At 38.2% G+C, this 14,062-nt stretch overlaps 1 protein-coding gene across 1 annotated transcript; it reads right to left on the bottom strand.

Moving 5' to 3' along the window:
• Positions 1–345: 345 nt before the first annotated feature.
• LOC116252654 (uncharacterized) lies at positions 346–12,413 on the bottom strand. The gene is made up of 9 exons (XM_031627072.2): positions 11,880–12,413; positions 9,280–9,330; positions 7,956–7,977; positions 7,658–7,772; positions 7,417–7,449; positions 3,127–3,252; positions 1,240–1,346; positions 1,043–1,114; positions 346–954 (listed from the first exon to the last, which is right to left on the bottom strand). The coding sequence occupies exons 1-9, from the start codon at positions 12,033–12,035 to the stop codon at positions 557–559; spliced, it is 1,080 nt and encodes a 359-aa protein (XP_031482932.1). The 5' UTR covers positions 12,036–12,413; the 3' UTR covers positions 346–556.
• Positions 12,414–14,062: the final 1,649 nt, after the last annotated feature.

Genomic DNA, 14,062 nt, shown 5'->3' with positions numbered 1-14,062 from the left:
GAATCTATTTAATTATTCAACAAATGAAACTCTACTCATACAGGTTTATTAAGAAAATATCTTAAAATTAATTAAATCCGGATTTGGGTTGTAGATTTGAATCCATGAGCCTTAATACGTGTTTTTAATTAAATTCACAAACCAACTAAATGTATAAGTACGGTCTAATTGTTAAGTAATTATATCCAATCTATCCTTAATCATGCAAGAGGACAAGACTGGTCCATTTGGCCACACCTGCTCATGCCATCACAACATAACGCCTTTGGGAATAGAACAGGGGATGCTTCCACAACACACTTACGTGCCTGCCCGATTACGCTACACATCATTTGGCACAATCAGGAGAGAGAGAAAGAGAGGTCACAATAGAAAGCTATTGAAGCACTTCAAATTTACAATAACCAGGTAGACATTGAAATAATTTACACCATTCTTTACAGTTTCTTACTTACATACCATTTCCAGTAACTTGTCCATAGGAGTAGCCTGATAGCGAAGACAAGGTTTAAAGTTGGTAGCAATGCAGTGTGCAGATCTAAAAGTGCAACTTGTATTATGGGATATGGTCTTCCACATGATTGTAGAATACATACTCCTCTTCGAGCTTAGTGGCATCTCCAGTTACTGAAACCCATGATTCTGCTGCTCTTACTAACTTCCCATCCAACATTTCAACAACTGTAAATTCACGAACACTTCCTCTAGGTTTAGGTACAGTGAGACGACTACTGGTTGTTGCAGAATTGGAAATGCTGGCTTCTTGTGTATGCATCAATCTTTTTACTCTTGGAACAACAGCTCCATTAAGATAAATGATGCCATCAGTTCCATGAACAACCATTTTCCTAAGGCCTCTTCTATATGCCAACTGCTTATGCATATGACCAAATATAACCAATGGAATAGATAACTTGTACCCTTCTTTCAAGTCAGATATAGCTTGTGCTAGATCTGTACCACAGGAAAGTTGAAGATGAGGGGCTGTTAATTCCCATGCAACAAAAGGGTAAACAGATGCTGCAGAAGAAGGAACACTGACCTGGGTCTCCATGGTCACCTCCTTCCAACACCCAATCCCTTCCACAGATGGCACTTATCTGGGAGCCCAAACCTACATAAAAAAGAATGCTTCTCTCAGAGTATTTCCACCTGGACTTCCACAACATCCAAATATCATAGCTTGAGTATCTGATATAATATCAAAGGAACCACAAAGCAATAACTGAGAAAGTGTGCCTGTGGGCCCATTATGTGCAAGAAATATGATGGAATGACCCTCAGGAGTTCCTATTGCTGCTTGACAGATCTTTCTTGCGCTTTCCTTCATATCATGGACCCCATATCTGAAAAGCATATGAAAAAACTTTCAGTGGTCATGTATGCAAAGAAAAACAAAGAAAAGGCAAACACATAAAAGCTTATCAAGAACTAACAAAGAAAATGAAGGTTAAAAGAAGCAATATGCTTCTAAGGAGACTAGAAAAATCTTCACCAGCTGTTGAATGTACCGTGTTTCCCATAATGCTAGCAAATAGCAATCAACAGCTTATTCAACTTTTGAACTTATTCATATTGACATGATGCCCAACACTATTGTCTCTTTTTCAGGAACATGTTTGTGAATGACTAATCTCAGTTTGCATGAGAAACATTTGCAACCAGCCAAGCAAGCCCATTTACCATCTAACAACCAAATTCAAGTTTGTATAAGTAAACGAGCAGAATACAGTTGCCCAATCAAACAACGCAAGCTTGTATAAACACAGAAACACTTGTAAAGAAAAGGAAGGCAACAAGTCAAGGACTCCAGACGAGCAAACCCTGGATACTTGGCTCTGGACCCAGAGCAGTCACTCTCTTTATTGGGTCAGTAGGAGACGCAGACATCAAAAGTCTTACATGAGTAGACACGTCAAAATATTTCCAAATTAACTAAAATTTGTGACAAAGCAAATGGGATAGAAAAGGCATTCATGAAATTTTCTGATTAAGATCAAGAAATTGACTCTTAATGAAGGTTCAGACATCATGTGTGGAAAGCCAGTTGAACAAATTTGAGGACTGCGTATAACTTGAAAGGGGAGGATGACAGTAGGTAAAATCATTTAGGAACTAATTAACGGAATTCTCCTCTTGAATTATTCCCAAGCACCAATTCTTGTTGCATGGGGTTGTTTTATGTTTCGGTTTCAAAGTAGGACCTGTAAGTACATTAATTTATGGTTTGTGTCCATGTATATGGGTGGCAATCCTGCTCCAAACTCCATGAAATTATTGTAAGAATTCATCCACCATTCGAGAAGTATGGACATTTCCTTTTACATGGTTATGACATTTTGGGTTTGCACCATCCCTTTGGAAATAGCACTGTTCGTTGCTCTACATTGACAAGTACAGGCTTCACACTCCAAAAAGAAGAAAAAAAAAAGAATAAGTCGTCATGGCTATCTAAGTGCAACTTAAATGAGCATCCATGAAATTATTGTAAGAGCTCATCCACCATTCGAGAAGTATGAACATTTCCTTGTACATGGTTATGACATTTTGGGTTTGCACCATCCCTTTGGAAATAGCACCGTTAGTTGCTCTACATTGACAAGTACAGGCTTCACACTCCAAAAAGAAGAAGAAAAAAAAAAAGAATAAGTCGTCATGGCTATCTAACTGCAACTTAAATTACCATCAAGATAGCCTTGTTCTCTGGGGTGTTCAACAAGTTACACGGTTGCACTTCTGACTTCCCAGATCTTCGCATTTAGCTGTAGGGATTCTTTTTCTTTGTCCTCCAAAACATAGAACAGGAAAATGTAGTGCTTGTAAAAGTCCAAAAGGATCACTTTTTACGATATTGGGTTACTTAAAGACATTTAATTATGGGATCCAACCACCAATACTCACTACAGCAACCATTTCAGGCTTCCAGCACTGTGCTGAGGGTCATAAGATGCAACACAAAATACAGCTTCAATTGGATACACAGAAAGGTTAGAAAAAAAAACCGCCAATAATCAAATGTAGAAGTAAATCCACAGAAGTCTATTAATTCAAGGAATACATCACATTGACATTTTACAACCATGGCTCCTTCTTTAGCCATTGGTGCATTTATGCGTATCCACTGACCTTGCAGAAATAAGTTCAGGCCGAAAGATGACATCACCACCACAAGAGAATGGGCGACCTCCAACAATGCTAAGCTTTAAGCCAGGGAAATCAATACGACGATAACCAACATGCTCCTCACCAAGACTGATTCAGTAGCATAACGGTGAGAATATTTTCCTAACAAGAGCAACCAACATATGATAGCAGCACAAACTTTTTAAGCAAGTAAAACTATTATGATTATGCCCATATAGCATTTGATAACAAGAAGGATAAACGATTACAAGGTCTACTCTCTCTCTCCCTCTCCTCGTTTCCATTTTTTCTTGGACCATTTGACAACATATTTGGATCTGACCCAGGAGTAATGAACTTGCAAAGGCTTTTCTGACATGCAATATTTGATTTTCTTTTCTTGGATTTGAAAAAAAATTGATCTTCCTAAGGCAGGAAAAGTTCTTTGTAAAAGGCAAATTATTTTGATAGAAAAAATAAGCCGTGACATACAAGCTCTTCATTTTGCATGCATATCACGTATTGCATGATATGGTACTCAGAATGCCAGGATATTCATGAACGCAGTTAAATCAGTATCGGAGATAATCAAACACCATTTCATTATCTTTATGTGTTTTCTTGTATAATCCTGATTGCTCTGTGCAAATTCACTTGCATCCTTTTCCTTTAAAAGCATCAAAATTACATGACATTAATAAAGTACAGTTCTTCACCAGGCTGGTAGTTTAACTCCAATGATCTATATTTTGTATTCAATAGTTTGGACTTGAGATGGTATTTATATCTTTACTGCTTTAAGTTCTACAGGCATATTTTATTTATGTTGACATGATACGACTATGTCCCTACATGACTTTTGAATTGATCATGTCATTAAACTAGAGATGATATTCAAATTTTGTTGCTTTTAAATTATATATGCTGCATATATGTGTATTTCTAAATGTTGCTGTGCATACAGCAATATCTATATGTCCTTTTCAAGAACTGTCCCATTCGTAAATGCCAAGTATACGTACAACCTCTCCCATTCCTACATGCCAAGTATACCTATATTACACCTCATCATACACTTGTATCCATGTGACACAATATATGAGTCTCACCATGCAAGCAGGATTTGCAAAAATAGACTGGACTATGATTTAAGGAAGAGAGGAAATTCGCTATGGCAACCAGGTTCTAGAACAAATAGTAGGTATCTAGCGCAAGAAAAGGGAAGGTTGAGCAACAAAAATTAGGTGATATAGCCAAAAATCTTGTCATGGATGACAGGCAGAAAAGATGCCATGAGTTCTTTAAATGTTACAACAGAGAAAGATTCCATATTGTTGGCATGATGTTTGACTTTAGGAATCCTATGGATTTGGCCCACTCGATTAAATTAGCTACTCTTTGAAAGACAAATAATTAACAACTATGAAGAAATAAGGAAGCCAGGAAAAAAGAAACCAGGTCCTCTCATGGCTATAAGTTATAACTGAGATCATTCAAACGTGTGGAAGGAATGGAACTGAATCCTTCTACTATTTCAATGAAAAAGGACTCGGGATATCAAACTGGAATCCCAAAATTTCCCAAAGAAGTTGATCGCCCTCCTGCAGTACCCGGAGATTGCATTTCTAGAACACTATCAGAGGCGTTTCTATCTCGACGGTGCAGGAACTCAAGGAGCGGATACCTGCTAGCTTCAGTGAAGGGCATGCAGTGGCACCTACTCTCTCTGAGATTTTGAACTTGCAAAGCAAACTCTAACCCTGGCAATTGTTCAAGTAAAGGAACAGAAACCAGATTCCAAATAGCAAATAAAGTGCCTTAGCAGCATTGTGGTTTCTTCAGTCTATGTAACTCAACAGTTCAGGAACTTCCATACACGAGAAACCAGAAAAAAGTGCTAGAATAGTTGGTCAAAAAGTAAAAAATCTATCCAAGTGTGATACTCTTAAAAAGTTAAATCGATCTCCCAAGGTCAACATCGACTAGAAGAAATTTTGGAGCTTCAAGCCTTACAGAACATCCCACCTTCATGGCTTATTGAAGATGGCTTTCATCAAATAGAAGATTTGGATGTGCAAAAACCCAAAGTGAATAAAGTGAAAATAGAAAGGTGTTGTGCTTTAGAAAGAGAGAGAGAGAGAGAGAAAGTGAAAACAGAAAGGTGTTTGAGTTGCTTTAGAAAGAGAGAGAGTAGAGTATGAGGTGGTGAAAGCCAATGATATTGTTAAAGAGACTTGCCCTCTCTTCACACTTTTCACACTTTTCTTCTGTGAAGAACATGGAAAGATGTTAAGTCCTTCACCTAATTCAGAAAGTCCTGAGAGGTGGTTAACATGAAAACTCAACAAACTTGAGGCAAAGATAGCTTTTGAGGTTAAGTGCTATTGAAGAATAAGGCCAACATCCTACTTGCCAATGGTAGCTCACTCTGCCATGCAACACTACATAATCACACTCTTAGTGATTTCTTTCTGTAAAGAAAGTTAATGCCCTTGGGCTCACAGGCCATATGGGGTTTGTATTATAATTTTCAATATCAGGTTATGGATGATGCCCATGGTCAGTTCCACAGAGAACAAGAAGAAAGAGAGAGAGATGTGTGCAAAGACTGGGGCAGCAGGCACAAAACTGCCTCCTAACCCTATTTCATTATATTAGGAGAATTGAGGTACTTTATTGGGGTAGAGGTTGATAGACAAGGGGATGCATTGATACTCATGCAGCAAAAAGTATACTCTTGATCTTTTGGAAAAGATGGGCATGACAAATTGTAGACCGGTTACTACTCCTAGTGTATTACAACAGAGATTAAGTTCTGAAAATGGGGAGGCTTATGCCAATCCTACAAGATATTGAAGCATTGTTTGTATGTTATAGTATCTTACATTTACCATGTCTGACATTGTTTATGTTGTCAATCAGGTTTGTCAGTTTATGCATGCTCCAAGAGAAGGTCATATGGAGGCAATGAAGCACATTTTAAGATATCTAAAAGGCATTGTAAAAGACAGCCTTGTTTACCATAAGAATAACAATGTGGAAAATGGACATGAGATAATCACTTATACAGATGTGGATTGGGCAGGTGATCCAAATGAGAGGAGATCAGTGAGTGGCTATTGTGTTTTTTGTAGGGCATAATCTTATGTCTTGGAGCAGTCAAAAACAAAAGACTGTGACATGATCTAGTACTGAGGCAGACTATCGGTCAATGGCTGCAGGTACAACAGAAGCTACTTGGATTAGACATTTGTTGAATGATTTAGGGGAGAAGATTGCTTGCTCAGTGCTCTTATGTGACAATCAAAGCGCAATTAACATTGCTTTTAATCCCACTCAGCATAGCAGGACCAAGCACATTGAAATCGATAACATTTTATTTGAGAAAAGGTGAGGAAAAGGAGATAGAGCCCCAACATGTTAGAATTGAAGATCAACTGGCTGACTTATTTACTAAAGGATTAACAGGACAACAATTCTGGTCACTAAAGAATAAGTTGTACATGATGCAAGACCATGTACAACTTGAGGGAGGGTGTTAAACCTGTGTAAGGTTTGGGTCATGATGTTTGGATCTAGATCCAAATCCAGACGTCATATTAGGTGTTTCCCTTTTAACATTATGTTTTCTCATCAATGGCATGGCTGTAATATTCTTTGTTTTTAATAGGACTTATTAGTCCATGGTGTAAAAGATTGATTTTATAATATAATCTTAGGGTTCAGCAGACAGTTATTGTTGTTGCCATCCCTATCCTTTGGCACTTCTCTTCTCCTTCTTTCTTGTTTTTCTGTGCTAAGTCTTCCGTGGATGACACAGTAATCTGATATTACAAAATCTTACAGCCATTAACGATGCATAACATGTTAAAACGGAAAATGCACCACCAGAACAGACATGTCCGGATCCGGATCCAGATCCAGACACATCAAACTTATATCTTAACAGTTTGTGCACTATAAATGTGTCACCACTGTTGCTAATAGCCTAATTAAGCAGTCCAAAGGCTTGGAAAATGAATACTGAAACAGTTAAAACCTGTAGACCCCTAGAAATTTTTTCCTCTGAGTAGCTGATTATTTATTTGCTCCACATTAGTATTTTAATAATTATTGTACTTATATTATTCTCTTAAATAGGTAATTGTATAGTAATCCTACACATTAAGCACAAGTTTCATGCAAGTTTGACAACCATGAAATCGAAATTCCCAGAAAAGAAAAACTGTAATAGAAAAGTCTTGCAGGTCCTTGACTGCTAGTTCTTGAAATATATATCCAAGTCAAACTCACCATTCTAACTGAGCTTTGACACGATCTTTCCCCCTGCCAAGCACAGTACATAAGAGAAGAGCGTAGATCAAGAAGTCTTCATAGAAAAAAATGCACATGAAATGCTTGCCACTAGAAAAGCACAGACTGAAGCAAAATTTTGATATACTTTTCCAGTTTGCTATTGTTCCTTGTTTAGAGTTAACCTAGAAAGTCTTAAGCAAGAAGGAAATAAAATGTAAACTGGGTAAGAATGTCTTACTTCATTGAGAATCTCCTGGTGTACCAGCAATCATGATTTCCCAGAATAGCTGCTTTTGGAAATTTAAGACCAGCAATGCTCCTAACAAGGTCAACATTTTCATTACCAAAGTCACCTGGCATGGAAGAAAAGTTTCACATAGAACAAGTAAATCACAGAACTAAAGTATGAAAATAATCAAGAAGTGAACCGCGAGGGAGGGGAAAAAAAAAAGGAAAAGGAAGGAAGCTCAGAACTAAATCACCCCATTCCTTTCAACAACTCCAAATGTAAAGTGTCCAGGAAGAGGAAAGCATGCCTGTAAAAAGTACCAAATCGGGCTGCATGCCCATGCATATTGTCAGTTAAAAACGCCTTCTAATGCAATTTCCCAATATGTAAAGAAATTAAATTGGACTATAGTAGTGAGTAATAAACAAAATATTACAAATTTACAACAGACCAGCTTCTATGTACTATATTGCATTCTACGAGGACCATCAAGCATTTCAAATTTAAGAGAATCAAAGCTGGAACATCACTGCCTTGAAGGGAGCAGTAACAACTACGTCTGGAATAATCTACGAGTAATTTAGCTGTAGGAACCATTCTCAGTGATTCCCTGAAGATGCATATACAATAAATAGTTCTCAACTTCCCATATGTATGCTGTCTTGCAGATAACTGCAACAATGCATAAAAACCATGATCTGAACATCATTATGCCCCAAAGAACAAACCAATTCCACAATTGTCATCTATTCCAAAGCTTTCAAATGATTTAACTTGGATAGGGATTAAATCAAAAAATGAGAATTTCAATTGGATAATCAAGGTTTATAATTCTTTCTAGTTTCTTCCACTCCTGGTCTATTCCAGATTCTTTCATTACTTCACTACCTGGTCTCTGCTAAGGCATTGTTTCTGATTTTTTTAACCTGCAACATATAAATGTGCTCTTTGTAACCAAGAAGACACTTGCTCGTTTGGCTTCTCTGCCATATTCAAGTTTCCAAATTTAGCATGGAGTGGCTGTCCTATTAGTTATTTAGTCTCCTGAGCTTCAATAAAATTTATCTAAGCAATATCCTACACAGACACTTTCTTGAGAAGAGAATCACTATTGATGGGTTCAAGTTAGGTCCTTTACCTCTCTTCTTGATCATAACTTCAATTTTTCCATCCAGCAGAACTCATACTTATATAAATCAAGTAGATTGATCAACGGATTTTTCTTTGCCTATCCTGAAGGGTGTAAATGTCTAGTTCTCATAATTCATGATTTTGATCGGATATTAGTACATTGCTGCTACTCTTCCATTTTGTTATCAACTATTCTCCAATAACTTCCCGAAGTTAAGGATATTAAATGCACCAACTCTCCACAGATAGCTTCAACATCCCTGAGATTAACCTCTGAGAAGATAAGAAAACTCCTATCAGGCTAGCATCAATACTACCACCACCCCAAGCATGAATGCACATCTTTGATAGGTCATACAGATTATTTGGACAGAATGAAGGTTTGATTTTGTTTTAATATGCTTCTATTCTATCCCTGACAACCCCTTGCCTGAAACTAGCCTATTATTTTCAACACTTATAGTAAAGCATCTCTGTTAATCCCATAAACAAAGAATTACCTGTAAAAATTGAAGTGCTTTTCCATCTTCTTGCAGGTCCCAGTCGTCATGCTTCATCAACAAAAGAGGAAAAAATTATTTTTTCTAGGGGTATATAATACTTGTATTTAATTTTTAAGCTGTCACTCGAGATAAGTATTGCACTCTGATAAATTGACAGATCAGTATATAAGAAGCCAACAGAGAAACTAAAAGTCTGTGACAGTCAGCTCAATACAATGACATAAGGATGCAACAATGAAATATAAGTATACAGTCAAACAGGAATGCTGCATGAAGAACCAATTGGTAAAAGGGAAATGATAAAGACATATTATGAGTGGAAAATGTTCAATCGACCTTCAATGATTACACAAACAGACATGCAGTAGTGGAACTGGACCACTTCAGGAAACAACAGAACTGCACATCTCCCAGGGAGATTGAAAGAAAAAAATATATTAAAATACCCATATAATGCAAACATGCACAAAAAGAGAGATTATCAACAACTATATTTGAGTAGAAAAATTTGCCAAGAAGTTATAACAAACTATGAGGTTGTCTGATCACTGGACAAATGCCCTGTTGCAAGAGCATCGTGTTCTGTCCGATCATTACCAAGATCAACAAAAAAGGAGGAAGAATTGTGTTTGGTTTGATCACTACTAAGATCAACAGAAAAGGAGCAAGAACTGTCAAGAAGATCAATATAAGCTAATTTATGTTCTCCTAGCTAATGCCATCGGGCATAATCTAAGAAAGTCCAGGCACTTGAAGAACAATAGTGTAGCTGTCAATCTACTAGGAAATACTGCAACCACAAAAGAACACAAGATATTTGGTCCAATGAATGGATTGGCATGATATTTCTTTATATCATACTGATGATGCACATGCCCGACATACAACAAGTGGACATAACAGCTCTGCTTTTCACCCAGAAACTTGCATCCAAGATCAAACTAAATATCAAATAGAGTGAAGAGTTATTACTAAAAAATCAACTATAATTGAGGTAAGTCTCATTAAAAAAAGCTTAGAGAGCTGAATGATGCTTTCTTGCCAAAACATCAAATATAAACAAGGATAACCTTTATCTGATTCTGACCCATTGATTTATCTCCACGTGGATGAAAACTAAATGAAGAAAAGATGTAGAAATATCTGTGTGATCCTTTTGAGCCGTGTAATGAACCTATTGATGTCACCAATCAAGCTCTTCCATTTTCTTCTAGTTTCAACAACCAAAACCATAACTCCATTGATCCAGTGTAAATTAGAAAACCTTCCTTTTGTCAAAGTTGATAAAAATCTTGGTCAAGGGGAACAACATCATGGAACCCATTGAGTGACAACATCCCCATCGCTTTGTTATTTTGCAGCTCCTCCCCAAGGAGTTTCAACAAAACCCAACACAGTGTTACAGGACATAGCGAAATTGTTAGCCAGCATCCCCGGTTTCAGGATGCTGTTGTAGGTTCATTTCAAGTTCTGAACTAAATAGATCTTCGTGCATTGAGCTGGAATGAAATATGGTTCACTGACGAAGTAGACTACTCCACAAGGTATGAGGGAGGACGACGGGCATCCCACTGCCACCTTAATAAATAACTAAGGATCCATTATCCTCAATCAAGTAAAAAGAATGTAGTCTTCCCAACCACTTTTTCTTCTTTGTGGCTTTCGGTGGGAAGGGGTGGTGGGAGTTGATAAGAACACTTCTATGCAAGAAATGCTGTTGAAAGACTCGGACTAATAATTTTTCTTGGGAATTAAACAGTTGGCCATATCCGGAATTTTAGGCGGAATCTCCTAGATTCATATCTCCCAAAGAGAACTTTTGGCAAATGTTTAAGATTATTCATAATGAATTTTATAAATTCTGCTTATATGACTCAGCTTATTTTACAATGAAATATCTGTCAGAAGACCTGTCGTTGTGTAAGGCTGGCTCAAAATATCCCAAACAGAATTGATGATGTGGCAGATTGCGTAAGGCTACAAAACTATTCGGTTTCTCTTGGAATCTCATTGTAATATCTTGTATCAAATATACATTAAATAATTTTATTTCATTCTTTATTTTTCAGCAGTGTACAAATATCCATTCATCAAATGAATGAAACGAGAGGCTCTGCTTTCACTCCCTTCAACTTTTCATACCCTGGTTTCATTAAATTCTGTACACAGAAAGGGTCAACTGTCTGTTCCTCCTTTCACCGACCAACTAAGCTTTCCTCATAACGACTGTATCCCTCAATAACAACGGTAAATTGGAGTCCATTCCCAAACAACTACTGTTCATGAAAACGTGTCAATCTCTTAATACGTAGAGAACAGAGTTGAACAGATTCCAGTGAAGTACATCACACGCTGTTTCTGCATCATCGAATTTGACACCGATTTCGTCCTCTGGACAAATCAAAAGACAGCTCAACGCTGATTGTTCGAAGAGAAGAGGGAAATTTAGGACTGCCCATGATCCCGTACCACGATAAAGAGGCCAGTAGAGGAGCAACAGCAAACAAAAAGAAAGCAAGGGAAACAGAATATAGAAGGAAACACTACGACGCTATGTTGGTGGGGAGAGAGGCAAGAGGATTCAGAGTACTACTCACGACATCTCCAACGACGGCAATTCTGATGGAGGAACGAGTCATTGTGAGAAGACGCCTCTTTAAGGGAGATGTGGAGGAGGAGGAGGAAGCGGAGGAGAGTGATGAACCGCAGGACACGGTCGCTCCGAAGCCGCTAGACGGCCTCATAAGCATCATCTCTCCCTCCCACAGGTCCCAACGACTGCTGGTCGCCGAGGCTTGGCCCCATTGGTGCAACCATGGCTTTCTAAGCGGCTCAGTGCAGACACAACCAAGGCCAATTTTTACCACACGCTCCGAACGTGCTGGTTAACGAGGAAGTGAATTATAGTGAATGGTACCGGCCATCCGACTCGGAGCATCGAGTCAGGTCAGAGAGCGACTAGTCCAGCAACTCGACTCGGAAAGCTCGAGTTTACATTCGCCTGGAGCAGATCGACCTCCACTTATTTTATATTTAGTTTATTTATTGTATTTTGTTTGATTTGATTTCCCAATATTTCGTTTGTATTGACGACTATATAGTGTCATGGTCGAGCTCACTCAACTCATTTAACTAGGATGTGTTGACCTGTCTCATTTTTTTAACTCGTTTAGTTTGTCAACCTGTTTAACTAGTTTGGTTGTACTAATTCAAGTAGGATGAACTGGTTTTTTGTAATGAAACCACCTTGAGTTTAAATGAGTCGAGTCCTCGAACCTGACTTGTTTAACATTTCAAGTATAAAGTTAAACTCAAGCTCGACTCATTTATAAAAGAATAGATGTCGAATTGAATTTCTTTAAGCAATTTCGAGTCAAGCCCGAGTCGTTGTGCAGCCCTAGGTCAGAGCTTGCAACATCGAGTGGAGTAGGGATGAGAACAGTTCAAACTTAGGTTGCTTTCACCTTTTCTCTTATTTGACTTCCTTAAATTCGAAGTAGAATCAATAATGTGTAAAGCCTATTTTGAACTCAAAGGCAACGTATTGATGATGCATGGTCGGTTTGATTCCAATGACTACTACTCCACTAAAACCATATATTGTGGGATCACGACATTCCTTGAAAGGTATACCATATTCAACCCAGGTCACCGACGTATCCCAAGATCCCAGAAGGGAGAATGAGGGGAAGGGGGGCCTTCAGACCATTGTTAAGCTCCTGCTCACAAAGAAAGTCTGGATGTTGCATTTGGATTTAGATTTAGGTTTACAACGAATGTTTGGCACCTAAAATGACTATAATACCCTTTATGATATGACAAAAGCAAGCACTGCAAGGGCAAAGATTGAAGGAAAAAACATCTTTTCATAGAAATGAAAATACCCTCCCGTGTAATCTTGCAGCAGATCACAATCTAGAATTTTTTGACTTAAAAGGTAGTAAGTTCCACAAATCCACCAGGTGGAATACGATCGACTTGATGACTTTTGAATACCTTGAGCTAAGACGCTTCCACAATCAATACCTTTCGGGTGAGCGAGAGGTTAATTTCATCGCCCAAGTGAAGGCCAAAGCTGCCTCCTTTGGTTTGGTGCCTTGAGAAGGTGCCCCCACTAAGCACTATTTGCATATCGTTGTCTTTTCTTTTGCAGCACAAAGGGTTGACACTAAGGGAGATCAAAACAGAGACTGGCAGCCTCCGCCTCGGCCGTTGCACCAACCCCTTTGAAAATAATATTTTTATGATGAAATTGACCACAACTGGACCAGCTCTATCAGTTGGTTGTTGATATCTGGTGGCCCCTCAGATAGCCTCTCTTTCTCGGCTCTATGCCTCTATCAGTTGGTATCTCGGGTAGGTTGGTTAATGTAGCTCAGATAGAAACTTGGCTCTCTTACCATCATTACCCACCTCCATGGAAACAGCAATAATCTTCAATTAAGCTACCCTTGTAGATGAGCAGATGACAGACCAGACCAGTGGCACGAATAATGTCTAATTACCACATCCATTCACCATTTAAATGGTTTTCTAGAAAAAAAAAACAATTCTGCACTCCTCAAAAAGCAACTCTTTCAGTAACTTTGGATTTGATGATTGAGAGGGTATTCATAGTGTCCACAGAACAGGAAGAACAAACATGACCCAAGCGGGCCACATTTAAAAGTTAACTGCAAGTGTAGAGACGAGAGAAACTGCGTAGAAGCTACTGATCTTGGTATGGCGAACCCTGAAACGATCTAACTTTAGTACCGGAATACTAACTCTGAATTAATCA

The sequence above is a fragment of the Nymphaea colorata genome, chromosome 4 (genome assembly GCF_008831285.2).
Source record: "Nymphaea colorata isolate Beijing-Zhang1983 chromosome 4, ASM883128v2, whole genome shotgun sequence".
NCBI lineage: Eukaryota > Viridiplantae > Streptophyta > Magnoliopsida > Nymphaeales > Nymphaeaceae > Nymphaea > Nymphaea colorata.
Note: the sequence above shows the minus strand (reverse complement) of the source record. Positions and strands in the feature narration are given on the sequence as shown.